The following is a 22382-nucleotide window of genomic DNA, read 5'->3' on the forward strand; positions in this document are numbered from 1 at the left end:
GCTCAGAGTGTTGGACTCACAATCATGAGGTAGTGAGTTTGATTCCCCAACTGGGCTGTGTGTTGTGTTCTTGAGCAAGACACTTTATTTTTCATTGCTCCAGTTCACTCAGCTGTAGAAATGAATTGCAACATCACTGGTTCGAAGCTGTATCAGCCTTAGTTTTACCCTTGGATAACATCGATGGCATGGAGAGGGGAGGCTGGTATGCATGGGCGACTGCTGGTCTTCTATAAACAATCTTGCCTGGACTTGTGCCTTGGAAGGGAACTTTTTCAGTGCAATCCCATGGTTATTCATGACTGAAGGGGGTGTCTTTACTTTATACATGAGTGGTACTTTATTTTATTGGCTCTGGAAGGATGAAAGTAAAGTTGACCCTAATGCAATTTGAATTTAGAATGTAAAGCACCAGGATAAATACTGCAAAGGAGTTTATCTATTGCCCTTGATAATAACAAGAGGAAATGACAAGGGACCGGGAGTTATTGCGATTTGCTGTACTTGGTAAGACACGCCAAGCTAAGTAAAATCGCTGACACATACAGGCTTGTTCTTTACAGGTACCAGTGCCATATAAAATGCACTTGTGCTGGTGCTGCATAAACGCAGCCATGCTGATGGCATGTAAAAAGCACCCAGCACACTCTGTAAAGTGGTTGGCATTAGGAAGGGCATCCAGCTGTAGAAACCATGCCACAACAAACTGTTGGAGTCTGGACAGCTCCCTAGCTGGCCAGCTCCATGTCAAATTGTCCAGTACATGCCAGCATGGAAAACAGATGTTAAATGTTGATGATGATATGTACACACACACACACACACACACACATTTCATCATCATCTTCCTCCTCATTTAACATCCCTTTTCCTTGTTGACATAGGTTGGACGGTTTGGCAGTAACTGGCCAGCTGAAGAGCTGCCCAGGCTCCATGTCTGTTTGGCATAGTTTCTATGGCTGGATGCTCTTCTTAACATCAACCACTTTACAGAGGGTACAGGGTGCTTTTATGCAGCAGTGGCATGAGTGCTTTTTACATGACACCAGCACCCACATGCCTGTAAGATTAGAATCGTTCATTTGTATATACACACACACATACACATGTTTATATCCTGCACTTATTGTGTGTGTCCTGGTTTTAGAATAGGCACAGTACATCCTTGTGTATCATGATAGATAACTAAAAGGATTCACAATAAGGATAACTTCCACCCTTAAAACACTATCTTGGGAAATCCATCTAACCTATCTCAGCAATGAAAAGCAGACATAAAGTAATGATGTTTATATCTTGCACTGTATATTGACTAAATAAATAATCAAAAATAAAAGCCCTCATACTCTTCAAACAAAGAAATCTGTAATCAGCAGCAGTATTTTTCACAAAAGCAAGATAATATGAATAATTCAATAAATACTTAAGCAAATATATACATCTCATCTAATGACAACAAGGCATTGATTTTGGTTGGTAAGATTTTCCTTGATATATTTTACTTTAAGAATGGATTGCCTCTTTACTCAAAGGTCTAATATTCATATTCTCTTTCTGGTAATATTTATTACCTCTTTGATCAAGGCATTTGAACTGTACCAGCTCTCGTAAGCAAAACTGACACCTAATTTCAAATGTAGAAATTGTTTGCTTCAGCATTATTACCATATTTGATGGCATAAAGTAAAGTTACCTTCTCGAGTCATACCAGCTTACAAAGGCTGGTTTCCCATTTTCATGGCATATGTATTCTGCACCTGAATGGGATGCCGGTCCATCACAGGACTACTCATTTTTGCCAGCTGAGTGGACTGGAACAATGTGAAATGAGGTGTTTTGCTCAAGAACACATCACATCACCCAGTCCAGGAATTGAAACCACAATCTTACAATCATGAACCCAATACCCTAATCACTAAGTCACATGCTTTCATATGCCTTTGATGGCATATAAGACACTTTTTCTCTCCCAAAAATGTCTTTAAAAACAATTGCCAGATCCTTATATGAACTTGGACCTATATTACATGCTGTAATGAACTAAAAACTTTTTTTCCTGAATATGCACTGCTGAAGGTAGGGTGCCTGTGTGTCCTTTATGCTATCAAATATGGTAATTACTTTGTTCATTTGTTGACTGTTCAACACAGATAAGTACATAGTTTGGGTGATTTTACAGATGACTTGAACGTTTACCAGTCTGAACATAAGTTGCTATGATATTATTATGCTTCTTAGAAGAGTAACACAAGTATAGCTTAATGCTGCTGTTAACAGACAGCTGGGTGAATGGTTCTTAAGTGGAAAGGGTTTGCATTCTATGGCTTAGGAATAAACACCACATAAAACAATATTACTAACTGTGATAAAGCCAAGTATCTCGAGTGCAAAAAATGCTTGATGGATTACAGACAGCTGACATTTAATTTTTTAAAGTGTCGTCATCATCATATTCATTTAATGTCCACTTTTCCATACTTGCTGCAGAATTTAAGGTATATTTTTCTGTAGCTGGATGCCCTTTCTGTCACCAACCCTTACCTGTTTCCAAGCAAGGTAATATTTCCCACAGCCAGACATTTTCCCACAGAAGACTGGAAACAAATGACATTGCTTGTGTGAGGGTGCTGCTCATCAGGACAAGAGGCCCCCTCCCCTTGTTTATAGTGGGTTTCTTCCAGTTTCTGTCTATGAAATCCACTCAATATCTCTTGAAATAGGAACAGAAATAAATATCTATATATTATCCTCATTGATTATTTATTAATTTATTCATCACATTAAATAACAAAAGTATTCTATTATATAAGCCCAGGCATTGCTGTGTCATTAAGAAGTTAGCTTCCCAACCACATAGTTTGGGGCTCAGTCCTACTGCATGGTACCTTTGAGCAAGTGTCTTCCACTGTAGCTCTGGACTGACTGAAGCATCATGAGTGGATTTGCTTGATGGAAGCTGTAAGAAGCCTACCATGTGTGTGTGTGTCTACCTTTGTCTTGACACCATGTGATGTTGTAAATGAGCATCACCATCATACAAGCAATGTTGTTCATGTCAAAACTTCTGTGAAAAACACATGGAAATATTACCTTGCTTGGAAACAGGTGAGGGTTGGTGACAGGAAAAGTATCCAACCATAGAAAATTTATCTTAATGAATTCCAGTTAACACATGCAAGCATGAAAAATTGGACATTAAAACAATGATGAGTGAACAAGAGTGTGTTAATCATAAATATATTATCATCATTATTTAATGTCCATTTTCCATGCTGGTATGGGTTGGATAGTTTGACTGAAAACTGGTAAGCTAGGGAGCTACACCAAGTTCCAATCTGATTTGGCATGGTTTCTACGGCTGGATGCCCTTTCTAATGCCAACCACTTCCAGAGTGTAGTGGGTGGGTGCCACTGGCACCAACATCACTTACAATAATCAATGTATTATATTCTAGCTTTCCATACTAAAAGCTGGCAGCTGTAATTCCACAGGACATGCATTTGTCAGCTGCGCCAAAGACTATTATATTATAATTAGAGAAATATTGGGAAATATAACATTATAATGGTAGTTTAGATAATAGATATAAAAACTTCCTGAATGTGGCAATGTACTTGACTGAAGAAATATTGGTAAACTGTCACAATAATGTTATATTTTCCTAGTTCTCTTGTTTAATGTGTGCACTTAACTCTCTTTGCAACACCTGGGCCACTTGATCAACCCAAATGATACAAGCTGAAACAACTTTGAGGACAATCCATCAACCCGATGAAACAAATGTTTTGAAGTGTAGCAACCTATCAAGGATTGTCTTTCAGTTGACTTAATGTAAAACTATATAAAATATATAGTTTTACATACTAATAAAGAAGTTTAAGGCACTTTATCTTTTGTTTTCTACATGCACCCATCAAATTCAATCTCAACAAAAAGAACTTTGGTCTTTTTGGCTCAAAAGGGGTTAATATTTAGGTTTAAATATTTGATAAAAAGCAATGTGTATTATACATGAATAAATATGATATATATGTATATTAAATTTTGCTTTGAATTTTTTTCACAGAAAACATGTGAAGAAAACAACAGTGGAATTGTACAAGAACTCCAGAAAAAGAAAGGTAAATCAATTGAAACATATCTAAAACAAAATTCAAATATATCTTTAGTTTTCTGAACTGCATTCTGTATGTTGCAAGTTTGTCCATTTAAGAAGTTGGTTTGAATATGGTAATCACTTTTAGTGGTTTATGTTAGGTAAATTAAAGCAGTATTGTGTTTAGTGGTGCAGGCATAGCTCTGTGGTTTACTTGCCAACCACATGGTTTATAGTTCAGTTCCACTACTTGGTGACTTTGGCAAGTGTCTTTTACTTCAACCCTGGGCTGACCAAAGCCTTGTGAGTGGATTTGGTAGATGGAAGATGAAAGAATCCTGTCTTGTGTACACACACACACACACACACACACACACTTGAGGGTTGGCTGAAAAGTTAATAGGCTGATGAAGATACTCATGAAATGTGACCAGATTAGGTTTATTTTTCAACATAGTCCTCCTTGTGATCTACACACTTTTTCCATTGGTGTTGCAGTGCTTGAATCCCATTGGTGAAGAAGCTTTCATCCTGTTGGTTGGAAAAGTCATCAACAGCAGATATGATGTCATCATCATTGTGATACTGGTTCCCAGCCAAGTGTTTTTCATGTTGGGGAATTGATGATAGTCAGATGAGGCCTATCAAGAGAATAGGAAGGGTGATCAACCAGTTCAAAGTCACAGTCATGTACAGCAGTTATTGAAAGCAAGGGCTTGTGTTCATCGTCCAGATGAAACAAGACCCCTCGTGTCAGTTTTCCTGGATGTTTGGTCTTGATAACCTTTTGTATAATACTCTCTATTGATGGTGTGGCCCTTTTGAAGATAATCAATAAACACAATGCCTTTTGCATCTCAAAAAACTGAGGCCATCTTCCCTTCAGATGAAAAGACCATGGTCTACTTCGGAGCAGGTGAGGAGGGTGTTTCACTGCCTGGATTATCTCTTTGTCTCTGGCACAAAGTGATGAAGCCAACAATCATCATGAGTTAGGAAATGTTCTAGGAAACCAGCTGGATCAGCCTCAGTGTCAGATTTTCCCATGATGTGATCAGCCTGGTGCGCTTTTGATTAGGTGTCAGAAGACATGGCACCCACCAGGCAGAAACCTTTGCCATGCCAAGTTCATTGTGCAGAATATCCTCAACTCTATCAAAGGATATGCTAACAACATTGGTTGTTTGATTTATAGTCAATTGCCTGTCATCTATCACCATGTGGTACAACATGATCAGTGTTTTTCTTGGTGGTGGCAGTTGCAGGACATCCAGGGCTTGGATCAATCATCTTCAGAACTCTCCCTTCTCCTCATAAATTCAGCTGCTCCACTTTTGCACTGTTGATAAAGCATCACCCCTTGATGTATCAACTATGTCAGCATGAACGTTCTTGGAGGCTAAACCCTTTTTTCTGCTGATACTTATTAACACCACAATGCTAAATTTTGTCCATTTTCAATAGAAGTCATGACTAGTAACTTTTGAAGTGTTCTTTGAACAGTCAGATGCTGGTTTAATCTGAAAGAAACAATATGGTTATTAATAACAAGAGTTAAAATTAATGCATACATGATTTCTCAGCTCTATTATGACTCTTTCATAGGCAGCCTATGAACTTTCCAGTACATCCTTGTGTGTGTGTGTGTGTGTGTCCGTGTCCCCTTGTCTTGTCATGATATGACAGTTGTAAACAAGCATCACTATCATTCAATCAGCAACCTTTGTTTCCAGTCTTCTGTGAAAGCATGTCTGACCATGTCTGGAATCGCGGGAAAATTATCAGATAAGGTCACTTTCATGTGTGGCAGATGCACAGGAACAGTAAGTAGTAAGAGCAGGAGGCTCTCTTGAGGTAGTAGATGGTTTCTGCTATTTAGGTGACCAAATTAGTAATGGTGGTGGATGCTCTGAAAGTATTGTTTCTAGAATAAGAATAGGGTGGAGGAAGTTCAGAGAACTACTACCTCTGTTGGCAACAAAAGGAGTCTCTCTTGGAGTGAAAGCTAGATTGTACGATGCTTGTATGAAGACGGCTGTTACATCGTAGTAAGACTTGGGCTCTGACTGTGGAGGACATGCATAGGCTGAAGAGGAATGAAGGTAGTATGTTCCGTTGGATTTGCAACATCAGTGTGCATGACTGACAGAGCACAGCTGTGTTGATAGACAAGTTAGGCATAAGAGGGATTAAATGTGGTGTGCAGGAGAGGAGAATGCGTTGATTTGGATATATGATGCATATGAGTGAAGACAGCAGAGGAGTGCCTGTCACTGAAAGTGGATGGTACATGTGGAAGACATGGGATGAAGTGGTAAAGACTGATCTTAGGATGTTGGGGCTTACAGAGGAAATGACAGTGGACTGAGATGTTTGGAGATATGAGGTTCTAGAGAAGACCTGTCCATGAAACTGAGTGCTAGAAGAGTTGTGTCCACTCACTCTACCCTAAGAAATTGAACTACAACTCCTCTTCTAACTGCATATTTTTCATGATTGTTTTCTAATCCCCTTTTTTGCCCTCACTGCCCTACTCACTGTATTGCTGCTCCTCACACACCCACATCCTATTTTTCTAACCAGGTTCTACGCTCATATTCTTGTTACTTGTGAGTATGCCCTAGCACTACATCTCTCTTCTGCTCTCTCTCACACTTTTTCTGTTTCCTACTCTCTCTCTCTATTTTCCTTTGGTCACTCTCTCTCCCCTTCTCTTGCTTTTCCTCTGACTAGGTAACCAAGTATTTCCTTTACACTAGCACACTTGTTTCTGGCCTCTTTCTTGTACCTCTCTTTCACTATCCCTTTTCTATCTTTTTCTCTCAGTGGGTATCCATGTACCTGCTCTATAGCAAGACACCTATTTCTGTTTCTCTATTTCTCTGTTACACTCTAACCTTTCGTTATTTGATACTGGATGACCTCATCTAATGCCCCCTCTGTTGTAGCAAAACACCTGTTTCCTTCTATCACACTCTAACCTTTCATCTGACACAACTTTCCCTTCTCAAATGTCCTGCCCCTCTCATAATTTCTTGTCTTGTGAGTTACTTGGTTACCCTGCCAGTGCTGGTGCCATGTCAAAAGCATCCAGTCCATACTGTAATGCGGTTGGCATTTGGATCACCTCATCTAATGACCCCATCTGTTGTAGCAAGACACCTGCTTCTGGTACTCTGTCTCTTTGTCACACTCTAACCTTTCATCCTCTGACACAAGTTCCCCTCCTCAAATGCCCTGCCCCTCTCATAATTTCTTGTCTTGTGAGTTACTTGGTTACCCTGCCAGTGCTGGTGCCATGTTAAAAGCATCCAGTCCATACTGTAACGTGGTTAGCATTTAGAATGGCATCCAGCTGTAAAAATCATGCCAAAACTAATCTCACCTGTGCTAGCACCATGTAAAAAGCACTGAACCCACTCTGCAGAGTAGTTGGTGTTAGGAAGGGCATCTAACTGTAAAATCCCTACCAAAACACACACAGTAGCCTAAGGTAGTTTTTCTACCTGGCTGGCTCCTGTCAACTGTCCTGCCCATGATGATAATATTCTGATTTATATATTAACTGAAAAGTCAATGATTCAATCTGTTTCACCAACATTATGTTGTTAGATAATGTGTGAGAGTGTAAGTCTATTGACTAAAAGTGTACAAGTTTATGTCACATCTGTTAGCAAGACACAAAAGTCTTGTTGGTTCAGTTCACTTGGTCTATATCTGTATGTGTGTTTGTGTATGTGATTGAGTGAGTTTGTATTTCCTCTTATCACTTGTGGGTTTCTAGCTGGTTGTAAATAGTGGCCTTAGAAGCAAACTGTTGTTTGTTTGTAGTCCACTGGGAAAGCAGCTTTGAGCTGTTTGTTGTTTGATAGATAAAGGAATTATTACCTCATTTGTAAACAGGTTGGAGTTGGTGTCTCCCTGATGCCAACCCTTGTCAAGAAAACTGTCTCAGTATAAATGTAGTCATATCTAACCCATGCAAGCGTGGAAAAATAGAAGTTAAAATGATAACGATGATGAATATTTCCTATTTTACTGAAATGATTTTTCTTGAAAAAAATGTTATCATTTGTTCTTAATTACCTCAGAAACTTCCTGTGTATTTCAGAAACATTTTAGTTAAAAATAGAAAGCTATTTAGATAGTTTAGTAAACAATTTAGATTGTCACACATAGTATGTTAGTATTGCTTGGCCGAATAATTATAAATTCTTCTGAATGTACTTCCATTGCTTTCTAAAGGAATTGAATGAATAATAATGGTTTCAAATTTTGGCACAAGGCAGGTAATTTTGAGGGAGGAGGTAAGTCGACCACAGTGGTTAACTGGTCCTTATTTTATTGACTCCAAAAAGATGAAAGGTGAAGTTGACCTTGGAGGAATTTGAAATTAAAATGTAAAAACAGATGAAATGCCCTTTACACATTTTGTCTGGTGTGGTAATTCTGCCAGCTCGCCACCCTAGTTGAATGAATAATAACATTAAGAATTTTTATAAAAGAAACCTATAAATGGTATCATTCAGTTTCCCTGATTTTTCATTAAGGCAAAATTTCTCCTGTGGGATCTGTTTATAGCATGAAAATTTGAAAATTCAAAGAAAATAAAGAAATTATAAATTTAATGAGTTTTCTCATTAAATTATATTTAGTTACTGTATTTGAAGGAGAAGGGTATTTTGACCTACATTGAATACTACTAAAAAATATAGAGCGTTGCTACATTTTAACAATATTCTTTGTTTGCTTTAAGTCAAGGTCATGCTTTTTTATATATCTTACATTAATTGTGGAATTATTACATATTTTCCACTATTCAAGCTTCTTGTTTTGGTTGTGTAAAGTAGTTTATTTCTATTTAATGCTCATAATCTTCAGAGCTCTTTTCTCACTTGGTTTTGTGGGATGGGGGTGGTTGTTTATATCGTTTTTCTTAATATTTCTTATGTAGATTAAAATCTCCTGATTTATGTATACAAGCAATAGGTGCTGGCATGGCTGTGTGGTGAATAAGGTTGCTTCACAATCATGTGGTTTCAAGTGCAAGAAGTGTGATGGAAAGGAGCCTTAGCCAAACTAATCACAGGCATGGAGCATCATCACCATCATTGTATAATGTCCTTTTCTCATGCTGGTATGGGTTAGACCAATAGTCCATATGACCCCTGGAGGTCCATATAAGACTTTTGGGAGTCCATACATGCTATAAAGTAGTAAATTGGGGATCCTCAGCAATATTTTAAGAATCCATGGATAAATTTTGCTTTTATATGTATTTTTATTGCAAGAAACAACTAAGTTTCTTTCTCTGTTTCCAGTCACTGAAACACATTCTCTCAGAGAGTGCTATTGCAAATGTACACAAGCAAACATATAAAAAAACAATATAGGGACTTTTGAAATACACCAGAATGAAATTGTCATCAAAGGGGTCCATAGCTAAAAACAATGGTTGAGAACCTTGTTAGATGGTTTGACAGGAACTGACAAGTCAGAAGACTGTACATAGCTCCACTGTCTGCTTTGGCATGGTTTCTTCAGTGGAATGTTCTTCCTAATACCAACCACTTTACAATGTATATTGGATGCTTTTTCTATGGTTCTGGGTCCAGTGAAGTCACCAAGTATTCTCAAGCTCTCTGAAGTGAGTGGGGGTATAATATTGAGGGAGGTGAAAGTATGATAGAGGAACAGGAATAGGTATCTTGCTGAAGAGGGGATATATGGCTTCTTCAGCTGGAAAGAGAGAGATGATGTAGGTGCACCCTCAAGGTACAAGGTGAATATAAGTGAGAGAATAGGGATAGAGGGATTGAAAGGGTGTGTATATAGATAAGTTTACAAGAGTGTAAGAGGAGTGCAACAGATGATTAGAGATGAGGATTGAGGTGGATGCAGTAAGTATCAGTTTGGAGGAGGGGAAGTCTAGGAAATAGGGAATGAATCAAGGAGGAGGAGAAGTTAAGGGATAGTACTAGGGATACAGTGTGAAGTGTAAGGGGATAAATGGTATTTACAGAACCTGATTGAGTTGTACTCAAGGGATGGGTGTTAGAAGATGAGTTGTTGGGGGATTGATGGATGGGGAACTTAACAGGACCTTATTTCACTGCGAGGGATGGGTCTTCTCCAGCTCATTACACCTGGTTTTTGTTAAACTGGAGAAGACTGCCGTCATGCTATGTCATTGTATTTGCCAGCATACTTTTATTCTTTTTCTCCCACACATCCTGGACCTGTGTCCTCATTCTTTCTTCTGGGGCATGTAAACCTCTGCCATACCATCTTAGTCCTGTACCTGGCCCAGAATACTGAATACTCTTATCAATCCTCCTCTCTATCACATATTTGTCTTTTCACTATAATTTCTCGTTTCTATCACTGATGCTTCTTTGAGAAGAGGCTGGTTTCTTCTGTCCCCACTCACTTCTACAGAGCACATACCTTCAGGGTTCACCTAGATGTGAAAAGACCTCCCACTCAGAAGGTCGTTTATTATGCTATACTTTGTTACACATTTTTTTTTCTTTTCTGATGGTATATACTGCTTATATACTGCAGTATATACATGCTGATTCTGACCGTGACAACCTGTCCATTCCATACCAGCATGGAAAGCTGATGTAAAATGATGATCGTGACAACTCTATTCTGCTCTGTGTCTTCACGACCTTAATATCTTTGTTAATATATATAACTTGTACGATTGTTTTATATATTTGACTGTCACAGATGATGTTTATTTGTAAACTCAATATAAGTGTCATAAATATTGCATTATATATATCAATCATCATTCACTTTATCTGTCACAAACATTGCACTGTACATCAATTATCTTTTGGTTTGTTATTGCTGACTAATGATGACTGAGATGATGTAACTTGGGGTCTCTAGTTTAGGTCTCAGACTAAAAAAAGTATAGAGCTTTTGGACATGTTTCAGCTAGAATGATGACTGTTTTTCTTTTGTTCTATTTATACCAATGTTAACCTGTCAAATAATGCTTATTTATTCACAGTTTTGAATTAATCACACATTATCTTAGAGATTTTTCTGATGTGAATGTTTATATCATAGTAGGTATCACAAGAATTTTTGAAAATATTTAAGTGCAACTTCTATTGTACTCTTTCTTCAAGAACATCCAAAAAGAAACATTTTGATACCCCATTTGTGAAATTTGGGTGAATACTTTAGGAAATATGACAATTTGAATAATTAGCCATATTTGCGAAGTCATATCTTTGAAACTGAGGTGGTAATCATTTTCAAATTACACAAATTAATAATGACCATAGTATAGCAGTTGCCTGTTTTTTTTTCAGGTTCTTAGAAAGAAAACCTTTTTTTGGCAATTTTTAAAATATTTATGTAAAGCCTATTTTGTTACATGTCACAGTCAATTTCACAGTGTTTTCAGTCTTAGTTAAATCCAAAGTACAAGTCACAGGGATTTGAGCTTTGCACATTTGTAGTTGGTTTAGAACTAAATAAATCCTGAGATTTTGGAACGTAACATTTCAATAAAATTTGAATGGACTATTAAAAAGGGGTATAAATGGCCGAGTTTCAGATCAGGATGCCCACATGAGTTGGATTTTCTTCATTTTGATAGGGATTTTTCCAATTTTTTTTTGCATTACATTCTTTGAAATGATGGGTGGTGGGTAAGGTTTTAACACAATAGATTTTTGGAAGTTTATAATTTTTTCCACCACCCTCCAGACCAATTTTGGCCAATTTTGTTTGCACTACACACTTAAAAGCAATGGGTAAAAACAATTTTGAATATATTTTCAAATGAAAAGATGTGTGATTTTAGGGAGATTTAGCTGTTGTTTCTAGCACATTCCACAACCACCTGACCTTTCTCAGAATTGTATGTAGACCTGGATTTAAAAAAATCAAACAAAATTTAAAAACTAATTCCTTGCTTTAAACATTAAAAACATAAATTAAAGGCATTAACAACATATCTAACTTACAGCAAACTCATTCATAGGAGAGAAAGAAAAAACCCAAAATGAATATGTAAACACTGATACAAATTATCCCGACAGTTTTCAACATCAGAAAAAATACATTACATCTGACTTTAATAGTCTACAAAATTATATTCATTGTACAATATAATTTTCATTGGTGGAATTTGATCAATATTTCTCAAAGAAAAATGAAATTTACATGTACAAGAATATCCACTATGTTTGCTGAGTAGCTCTCAACATGTTAAAACAGTGAGAAGGAATAAACTACATTCTCAATATAATGATTTCAAGCTACGTTTGGACTGTAGAAGTCTTATTAAACTCAGTTTAGTGGATTTTTAGTAGAAATATATCATTGCTATTATGCAAAAGTGTCGTAAGTCCAAAATGTTGCTTTTTCAGAAAACAAAAAAATAGTTTCACCATTCCATAGCAAAACCATTGTACTACCCTTTGACAATTTTTGATATCTTGGCATCTGCAGCAGCTAGAGATATAATAGTTTGACCAAAAGAACTGGCTGTTGCAATCAAAATTAAATATTGAAAAAATTCTTTGGCTAAATTTGGACATACGACAGTCTAACATATTAGAAATGCTATGTTTACTTAGTAATTAGTTCATCCAGTTCTTGAAATTCTGGCTCAAACTCAAGATTTGAAGCCTTGGATTTGTGTTCTCTTTGACCTCTCATTGCATGCGAATACATCAGTTTGGCAAGTAGGATCAGTATACTACTCTCTTTACTGACTTTGTGCTTTTTCACCATATTGTGTCCAGATTTAGCAGTGACCACATTGAATTTGTGAGAAATATTTTTGCTTATGATATAAAAATCTTGAAGAAAATATGTCCTTTTCTAAGTAAAAGTTAACTTTTATATTTCGTAACAATTACCTCACCTACTCCCATTGATTTTTCTATCAAAATAAAGTGAAAAACTTCCTCTTCGTGACAGTATGATTTTTATCATGACTCAAGTTATGGTGCTTGAGTGCATTGAACTAGAATGAGGACTAATGTTCAGCAGTAAAAAAAAACAAAAAAAACACAAACTTTGTAAATGCATGGAAATACCAAGGTGTTTGAGGGACCCTAACATGATATGTAACTTTCAGGTTTTAAGTAAAGTTATATGAAAAGGAAGTTCACATCCAGAACATTTAAATGATATATAGTTTTCCTTGGAAAACATTTATTTTGATATGAAAATGAAGAAGCAAAAAGTGTGTTTCTGCATGTTCAAACTGTGCTTGTCTTCATTGTATGGCATTCTATAATGATACCTAATTATAGGGTAGGTGTGCAAAGCCAGATGTGGTTTGGACATGGGACAAAGTGGACTATGTGGGTTGAATATGGCTGGTTTAAATACTTAAGTGTTTGTAATGATAGGATCGACATTGAATATCAATCAAGCACTGATGTTTGAATTAAATGTGTTGATTTTTTTTTTGTTTAATTTATGTATTTACTTAGGAATCATTCAGGGGAAACAGCAGATGTTCAATAACTTTAGAGGAATCATTAAAAGAAACATAAAAGATGTAATTATACAGATAAAGTTAGACGATTCCTCTGACATTTTATTTTATTCATTATGTTTTATTTGCATATTTATTGTTGGTAATAGAATACTATATTTTCCTTTATCATATCTCAAAATATCAATAGTTAAGAAAAGTTGGTTTAAATTTTAATGGTGTTCAGCTGCATATTGACCTTATTGCTGTGGTGCAGTGATAAACTCTCAAGTAAAGACTTATAATCTGATTTCACTTCTCATTTAGAATCAGAGTTACTTTGTTAAGGTCACAGGGAAATACATGAAAGTGATGACCACTCTTTTTTCCTCTGTAACTCTTGTAGAGGTATGATGGCATAGTATATAAAATGTTGGATTGTTGGCTTATGAACTGGGATGTCAGACTTGTTGCAGGTATTTTGTTATGTTTCTGGCCAAAATTCTTCTACATTGTCATAGTTCATATAATGTTAGTAATCAGTACCAGGTCATTTGGGAATAATGTCTGTGATAGACTAGCATCCTATCCACTGTTAAGTTTATCTATATGGAGCTGGATCTAAAAACAGCCTTTAAAAATCTTCACCTGTAATCATAAGCTCAGTGCATCGTCATTGTCACTGTCTTTTTAATGTCTACGTTTTCATATTGGCATTAGTCATATGAAGTTTGTTGAGGCAGATTTTCTATAAATAGATATACTTCCTGTCACCAACCCTCACCTGTTTTCAAGCAAGGTAATATTTCCCTATGGCTGAACATGTTTTCATGGAAGATTGGAAATGAATGCCACTGCAATATCAAGACACAATACATATGCAACCCCATGATTGACCAAGAGGTAGGGAGTAGAGAATCAATCAAATATGGGTATTCAAGATAATACACACTTTAGATTGGAAATAGGTCTAATACAAAGGAATATAGATGAGACTGGAAGTAGCTACAAGTGCAGGCAATACCATAAAACATTTGGTATCCAAATTGGATTGAAGATCCATCAGAGCAAGAAGTGTTTGAAGAAATCAAAACAGTGTTGGTCATTTGACTGCCAAATATGAAGCAAATCATCCCAGGAGTCAAACCACAGTGGATTGATAAATGCTTCAACTGCAGTTCCTTCAAAGTCTTTAGGTCAAGATGCCTCTTCACCAGATGGGACGATGAAGAAACCAAAGGTTTTGTGGCCAGCTGCAAATAAGAAGGCCAGTTACAAGAAATTTAGAAAGAAAGTGTGCAAGATGCTCCATAAAATGGAGTCAACCCAAGACACGCTGAATAAGGTTGCAAGTACAATCTATGAGATTTCAAGTTATTTGGTGTAAAGGAGGGTGGTAATAAGCTATTTGCTAAGCCCAGCAAAAGCAGATACAAAAGACAGATGAAACAGTTAAAAAGAGAAATCTTATGGAAGCTGTAGAAACAGGCCAATCTCGAGGACAAGGAAGACTTAAAGAAAAAGTGCCATAACATGCAAATAGATAACACATGCATTAAAAGAAGAAAGGAAAATAAGCAGACAAGAGAGCAGTTCCTTAACTCTTATGAGGTTACAAGGAAGCTGTTTGTTGTGGATAAGAGTAGCAGGCTAAAATGCACTAAAGATGAACTGGATAGGCATATACAGGAGATATACAGTGACCCAAAGTGAGATCAAACATTCCCACTCATAAATGGTTTGAAATGCCTAATGAAACCAGGAATCAAATTTTAAGTTGATGATTTAGGCAGGAAAGAAGTAGACATATTTGGGAAAAAGGCAAGAGCAAAGAGTGCAGCAGGAGGTGGAGTGCCATAGAAAGTGTACAAGTATTGTATTCAATTATGTGACCAGCTTTACCTGCTACTTAGAGAGTTGTAGTGTAAAGGTGAACTGGTTTATGACTGGTGCAAGGCAGAAAGAGTTTACTGAAGCAGAACGGATTAGCCAGTTCAGACCAGTTTTAATCCTGAGTGTGAATGATAAGGTTTACATGGGTGTACTTGTTAAGAGAACAGCCACAAGATAATGGATTTGTGACTGAAAGTGTCCAGAAGGCTGGAATCCCCAGAATTCTTGGTGTGTCGAACATGCATCTTTAATCTGAGATGTGATACAAGATGCGAAGGAAAATAAAAGGGATTTGAATGCTGGCTGGATGTGGCTAGTGGTTATGGTTCTGTACCACATAAATTGTTGATAGAAGCAATGGACATCTTTTATATACTGGAGAAAATTATGGTTCTGATGAGGAACTATTATAACAACTTATATATATATATGTATGTATATTTTTATTAATATTTAGCAGAAGCAACAGAGTGACTCAAGGGCCAAGAGTTTTGTGCATTGGTACATATTGAAGTGTTTGATAAGCGCCAATGTATGAAACTCAGCCCTTGAGTTACTCTGTTGCTTCTGCTAAGTATTAATAATATATATATATATGTATGTTGTGTGTATGTATATATGTCTATGTAGTGTGTATGTATATGCACGCATGTGCGTGTGAACTTTGTTTCCGTCTACCAAATCTATTCACACAAGGCTTTGATCATCCTAGGACTGTAGAATATCTAAAGTGTCATGCTAACCATGTGATTCGAGAAGTGAACTCCTTAACCACTCAGTCATACCTAATTAACAAAAAATTCATCAACTTTTTTTTTGCTTTTAATATCATTGGGAAATCCTTGTCATTGATGCATCCCTATCATCACCAAAGCTGGTTGTGGTGTTAACAGAGATTTCTATGGTTTTAGAAGTGTTTCCCATATGCACATTGTTTGTATGTGCCTTAACATTATGCAACATGCCATATAGCATAGCAACTAACTCTTTGTAAGACTATAGTTCTCGACTTGTTTTACATTTAAATTTGCAATTAGACACCTGTGAGAAAATAATCACTGCAACAGCTGAGCAATCATGAAGAATCGTGATTTCAACTAATTTGTGGCTAGAAGAAGGAATGATTTCTCAGTCAATACTTAAGAATAAGACCATCTGTGCTACAACACATAAAAAATATAGGAATTAATTCATTCTGTTAAAACTGCTACAATTATTTAAGATTAACCCTTTTGATAACCAACCCACTTGAAGCCATCTCTGTTTGTAAAGTCATTTAAATAAAACTGTCATTTAAAATGTGAAATGCCATGTTAATTTATGTTCCAACTGTCAGCTTATTTATGAAAAACTTACTCTACTAAATTCCTCATTATTTTCAAAATTAATTGAAACCACAGCAGGGAATTTTAACAGAAATATGGTAACAAAAACTTTAAAGTGATCTGAATTAAAATCCTACAACAAAATTCCATTTTAAGGTTTTGTTCCAAACACCAGCTTAATAACGACAAAGTTATTCTACTAAATTCCTTATTATTTTCAAAATTAATTGAAACAAAAGCAGTGTAGTTCAACAGGGCTAAATATAAAAATTTCTTTGCATAAGAAATTACAGTTAAATAATAGAACAACTGGTTAACCTCTAAGTGAAGTAGAATTGTGAACACCACTGACTCTGAACTACAATGTGAGAACATAGATCATCATCATTATCTTGCATCCACTTTCCTTGTTGGCATGGATTGAGTGGGTCAATATGGTCCAAGTTATTTCATATTTGGAATTACTGCTCAAGAGAATTTTCTCCCAAGACTAACGCCTGAGTGGGGGAAGGGTCTTCTCACATCTAGGTGGACCCTGAAGGTATGTGTTCTGTAGAAGTGAGTGGGGACAGAAGAAACCAGAGTGAGGATGAGTAGAGGTTGAAAGAGTGTATAGGTGAGTGAAGGTGAGGAATAGGTGAGAGGAAGTTGGCATCAATTGTAAAGATTGGGTAGGGTTGAAGGATGGGTGTAGTAAGTTGTGGACAAGGAGTGGAAGATGACTGACAGTGGAGAAAAAAAGGAGAGAAAGCAGCAGAATAATAATAAGGATACAGTAAACAGAAGGATGAGAGATATGTGGCTCTGTAGGTTGCAGGAGTGTATTGGGGAGAGGAACTAAGTATTGCAATACATTTAATCCAATGTATTGGCCTTTTCCACCTCATTATTTTATGTCTGGTATTAACTTTATAAAATAACTATACTTATCATCATCATCATGAAATGACTGTATTCTATGCTGGCATAGTATGGATGGTTCAGCAGGAGCTGATGAACTGGAAGAATGTTGAGAGCCCCAATGTCTGTTACATATTTTTACATTTCTATCTTATAACACTTGTAGAACTAGCTTTCTGTGATGATGTAAGTCGAAAAGTTTTACACATTCAGATATTTTGATAAATTATTACTGCCAAATAAATCTTTAAAAATATCAGCATGTACTACTTTATGTATGTATGGTGTGTTTTCATGTTTCAACATGCATTTGTGTGCATGCATATGTGTATGAGTGTCTAAGAAGGTACCACTGTTTTCATATTTGTCAATATTGTTTTTCTTGTACAGAGGAGCTGAAAGCTAACCAACCAACTGGTGTCAATGCCGAAACTTGCAAGTATGTTATTTCTTTCCTTAACCCTTTCGTTACTGTATTTATTTTGAGATGCTCTGTGTTCCTCTCAATTATTTTAGATATAACAAAGAATTTTGTAAAATAACTTAGTTATCATTCAGCTAGAGTTAGGAACAGTAATTGTGACTGAGGTTTCATGGAAGGTTTTAATTAAAAACTTATGAAAACAAGACATTTACATTACAGAGCCAGAGCCGGTTTCAGCCGGGTTGGTCACGAAAGGGTTAAATCTGTTTTTCCTTCCTTGCAGCCTCTCTGTTACTCCTTCCTGAACACATTAAATATCCTGCATAACTCTAAGATAAACATTTTCTGCAATCATCCATTCCTATTTGTGTTCCCACTCCAATCAATAACTTGCAGCATTAACCACACTAACTTCATTCATCTACCTCTTCTTTCCCAGTCTGTAAATCTGCATTTGAAAGTTATGGAAACTGGCCACTTTCATTGCAATAAAGAAAAGCAACTGCATCATTATATATATATATATATATATTATATATATATATATATATATATATATATATGAAAAGTTATTGTTTAACAATTCTTTGGGTTATCTCATACTGATTTAGAATGGTTGAGTTTATAGAATTTTGGACAAGTGACTAAGAAGTTTGCATTTGGTTATTTTGTTATTAGTGTTTCACTGTATCCTTGGCCACAATATTATTATCAGCATTTAATGCCCCCTTTTTCCATGCTGGCATAGGTTGGATGGTTCAATAAGGACCAGTGAGCCAGAGGTCTGCACTATGTTCTAGTGTCTGCTTTGGCATGGTTTTTATGGTTGGTTGCCTTTCCTAATGCCAACCACTTTATCGAGTGTACTGGGTGCTTTTTTTCATGGTACCAGCACTAGTAGCTCCCATCTACTACAAGTGATCTCACATTCATGACATAGCCAAAACTGAATCCCCAAAACTAATCTTCCTCTACCAGGAAATATTTCATCAGGCAAAATACCTCACTGTATTTGTTCTAAACTTTGCTTTCATCCTTTCAGAGTTGATAAAAAGAAAAATACCATTCCAAAACAATGGACTGGTGAAGCTGTTATAATGTTGAACCAGATACCTTGTGATATTTGTTCTAGTTCTTTATATTCTGAGTTCAAATCCTACCATAGACCATTGGGGTGGTAAACTTATTCCCTCAACTGATACCATCAGCAGAATTCACTCTAGTTTATTTGGAAGAGCACATGTCATATCCAAGAGTTATTTGTTGCTTTGAAGGTTGATGGATGGTTATTACTTTACTTAAATTTGAAAATATTTTTATTTTTCTGATAATCACAAAAGTCAACTGGAACAAAGTTTTATTTTATCATTACTGTTTAGTTGTAAATTCTGTCTGTAAAGTAAGGAATGGAACTAATTTTGATATTGTTTCTAAAATCAGCCAATCAATTAACCCATTTACATAGTTTTAAACAAAACTTTTCATAAATGAATAAATGTCAGTGATTGCTGGTATTTTAAGCTAAATACATAAAATTATATTGTTTTCCTTGTAGAGCTTGCAAAGATCAATGGGTATTTGACCAAAAGGCATTTTTAAATGGCATTGATAAAGTACTTGGCCCAACAGCATTGCTTCAACTGAAAAATGCTGGAGTTGACATTGGAAACTATGCTCTTGAAATATCTGCTCAGCTGAAGTGAGTAAATCCATTATAACCTATTCCATTATCTCTGTTTAATTGTATGTAATACCTCTTTGTTGTACATGTACACTAATGTAAGCTTTATTTTCTTGAATAAGACTAGATCATCATCATCATCATCATCATTCAACATCCATGTTCCATGCTAACATGTGTTGGATGATATGATAGGATCCAATGAGTCCAAAGTTTGTATCAGGTTCCAGTGTTTGCTTTCATGTAGTTTCTACAGCTAGATGCCCTTCCTAACAGCAACTACTTTGCAGTGTTTACTGGGTGCTTTCCTCATGCTACTGGCACTAGTGTGGTTGCTATGCAGCTCAGACGACTACAAAACCTGAGGTGAGAGTGACTTTATGCTAAGAGATTAGATTCAAAGTACAAGAGAAGGGAGAAGGGTAGAGCAGGTTGTTATTGTAGAGGAGCTAGATGGCTACTGACATTTAGGGGAGAGATTAATAATGAATCAGTGTAGCTGCAAAAAAATAGTAGTGATGAGTTGTCCAGGTGGTACCCCAATGTATAAGGTGAGTGGAAATTTGTCAGTGTTGTCAAAAGCTTCATCTGGTTACTCAGAACTTATTTGAAAGTTGTTTTCAAGTCCTTGGCTGCTCATAGATTTATCAAAGTTCAATTTTGATGCTTACCACAGAAGGGAGGAAGAAGTAATGATTTATAAGAGAAAGAGAAAAACTGGAAGTTTCTATGAGATTAATGACCAGATCTGGTACAAATTCCCACTCAACTAGTGTTGTAGATAGAATCATAAACACTAAAAGACTGGCTTGGAAAACCTGGAAGAAAGTGGGTAGCAAAGAAAAATATCAAACAACTTAAAGAGAAGCTGGACACCAGGTATATTTAGCAAGGGGAGAAGCAGAAAGAAAGAGGTTTGCACATGTTCTGTATGAGAGGTATGAGCTGTTTGAGTTTACTAGGTGGTATATTAGAGAGAATTGAGATGTGAGAAAAGTGTACAGAATGATAACACCACACTTGCTCTTACTGACAATGAAGAGAAACAGGCAAGGGAGCATGACTATGTGGAGAATACATGGACGGGTAGAGTCTATCCCCAAAAGACTCTACAAAATAATCAGACAATAAGGTTGTCAGCAGTGTAGTAGATAGAGGGATTAAGGATGTAAAAGCAGTAAAGCAGTTGGTTTCATTAGAGTTAGTTGTTGATATGTTTAACCCTGTAGCATTCTGATTACTATGTCAAATGTAATACTTATTTATTCGTATTGTTTCAACTTAATTGTGCATTATCTTGAAACTTTGAGATTTCAATGATGTGATTATTTATTTTCAGAATGATATTGTAGGGTAGGTGTGAGAAGCTGGATCTGGGCAGTTTTAACATAAAACAGGCAGAATGATTGAGCTGGATATGGCTGGTTTCAATGCTAAAGGGTTAAAATATCTGGTGCAGTAGGACATTGGCTAATCACTTATATAGCCAGTCAGCTAATACAAAGAGGTGCCATACCCAATGACTGAAATAGCAGTATCATCGCAAACAACTGGAAGGACAAAGGAAATGCTTTAGAGAGAGGAAATTGTAGAGATATCAGATTGTTGGATTGGGCTATGAAAATCATAGACAGGTTTTCATTGATGTTTTAACTTCCACTTTTCCATGATTGCATGGTTAGATGGAATTTGCTGAGGCAGATTTTTACATGGCTGGATGCCCTTCCCATTGCCAACCCTCATGTTTCCTCATGGCCTGACATGTTTACATAGAAGATCGGAAATGAACAACGTCGCTTGACAACCAATGTCGATGTGTTTATGTCCCATGCATAGAAGAAAAAAAAACACACACACTACACACACACACACACACACACACACACACACACACATCCTGAACCATCATGGGGTACAGAGGATTCGCAATCTAGACTAGGGTCTGAAAGTTTTACCACACCATAGTGGGTTACACCATGGTTCCTCTGCTTTGTGCCAGAAGTAGGAAGAAAGAGTGAGAGAAAGTTGTGGTGAAAGAGTACAGCAGGGTTCACCCCCCGCCCTGCTGGAGCCTTGTGGAGTTAGATGTTTTTGCTCAATAAACACTCACAATGCCTGGTCTGGGAATTGAAGCCACGTTCTTATGAATGTGAGTCCACTGCCCTAACCACTGGGCCATTGTACCGCCACAGTTCCTGTTGTACATGTTCTTGTTGTTTCTGTTGTTCTTGTTGCTGCTGTAGTTGTCGTTGCAACTGAACTATGGAAGCTGATAGGTCTTCCATGCTAAGAACCTCCACCATGAGCTTCAAATGTCTCGTCACCACTGTTGTGTCTTGTTGACACTATTATGTCCTTCAAATTCACTGTATATGTCACTTTATAACATGGACTTATAACCAGATTATAACAATACAAATATCAACCAGAAACAACACATAATAAACAATATCTCTTCTCAACGACTTCTATGACTATCTTCACAAAGTACCTGCATATGCCATACTATCACTCACTGACAGTGTGCACGCGCCTTTATACGGTTTAGGACAATTGACTTCCTGTCCCACAGGGGTGTCACAATTTCACCACAGCACACACAGAA

General features: G+C 36.6%; 1 protein-coding gene across 2 annotated transcripts in view; it reads left to right on the forward strand.

The window, feature by feature from the left end:
* Nucleotides 1-22382, forward strand: part of LOC115208776 — a 77957-nt gene that overhangs the window by 13989 nt on the left and 41586 nt on the right. For both annotated transcript variants that reach the window (XM_029777098.2, XM_029777099.2), the window contains exons 2-4: nucleotides 4068-4122; nucleotides 18063-18111; nucleotides 19652-19795. In XM_029777098.2, the coding sequence (XP_029632958.1) occupies nucleotides 4068-4122; nucleotides 18063-18111; nucleotides 19652-19795 (248 nt within the window). The remainder of the gene's footprint in view (nucleotides 1-4067; nucleotides 4123-18062; nucleotides 18112-19651; nucleotides 19796-22382) is intronic.

The sequence above is a fragment of the Octopus sinensis genome, linkage group LG2 (genome assembly GCF_006345805.1).
Source record: "Octopus sinensis linkage group LG2, ASM634580v1, whole genome shotgun sequence".
NCBI classification, from domain to species: Eukaryota; Metazoa; Mollusca; class Cephalopoda; order Octopoda; family Octopodidae; genus Octopus; species Octopus sinensis.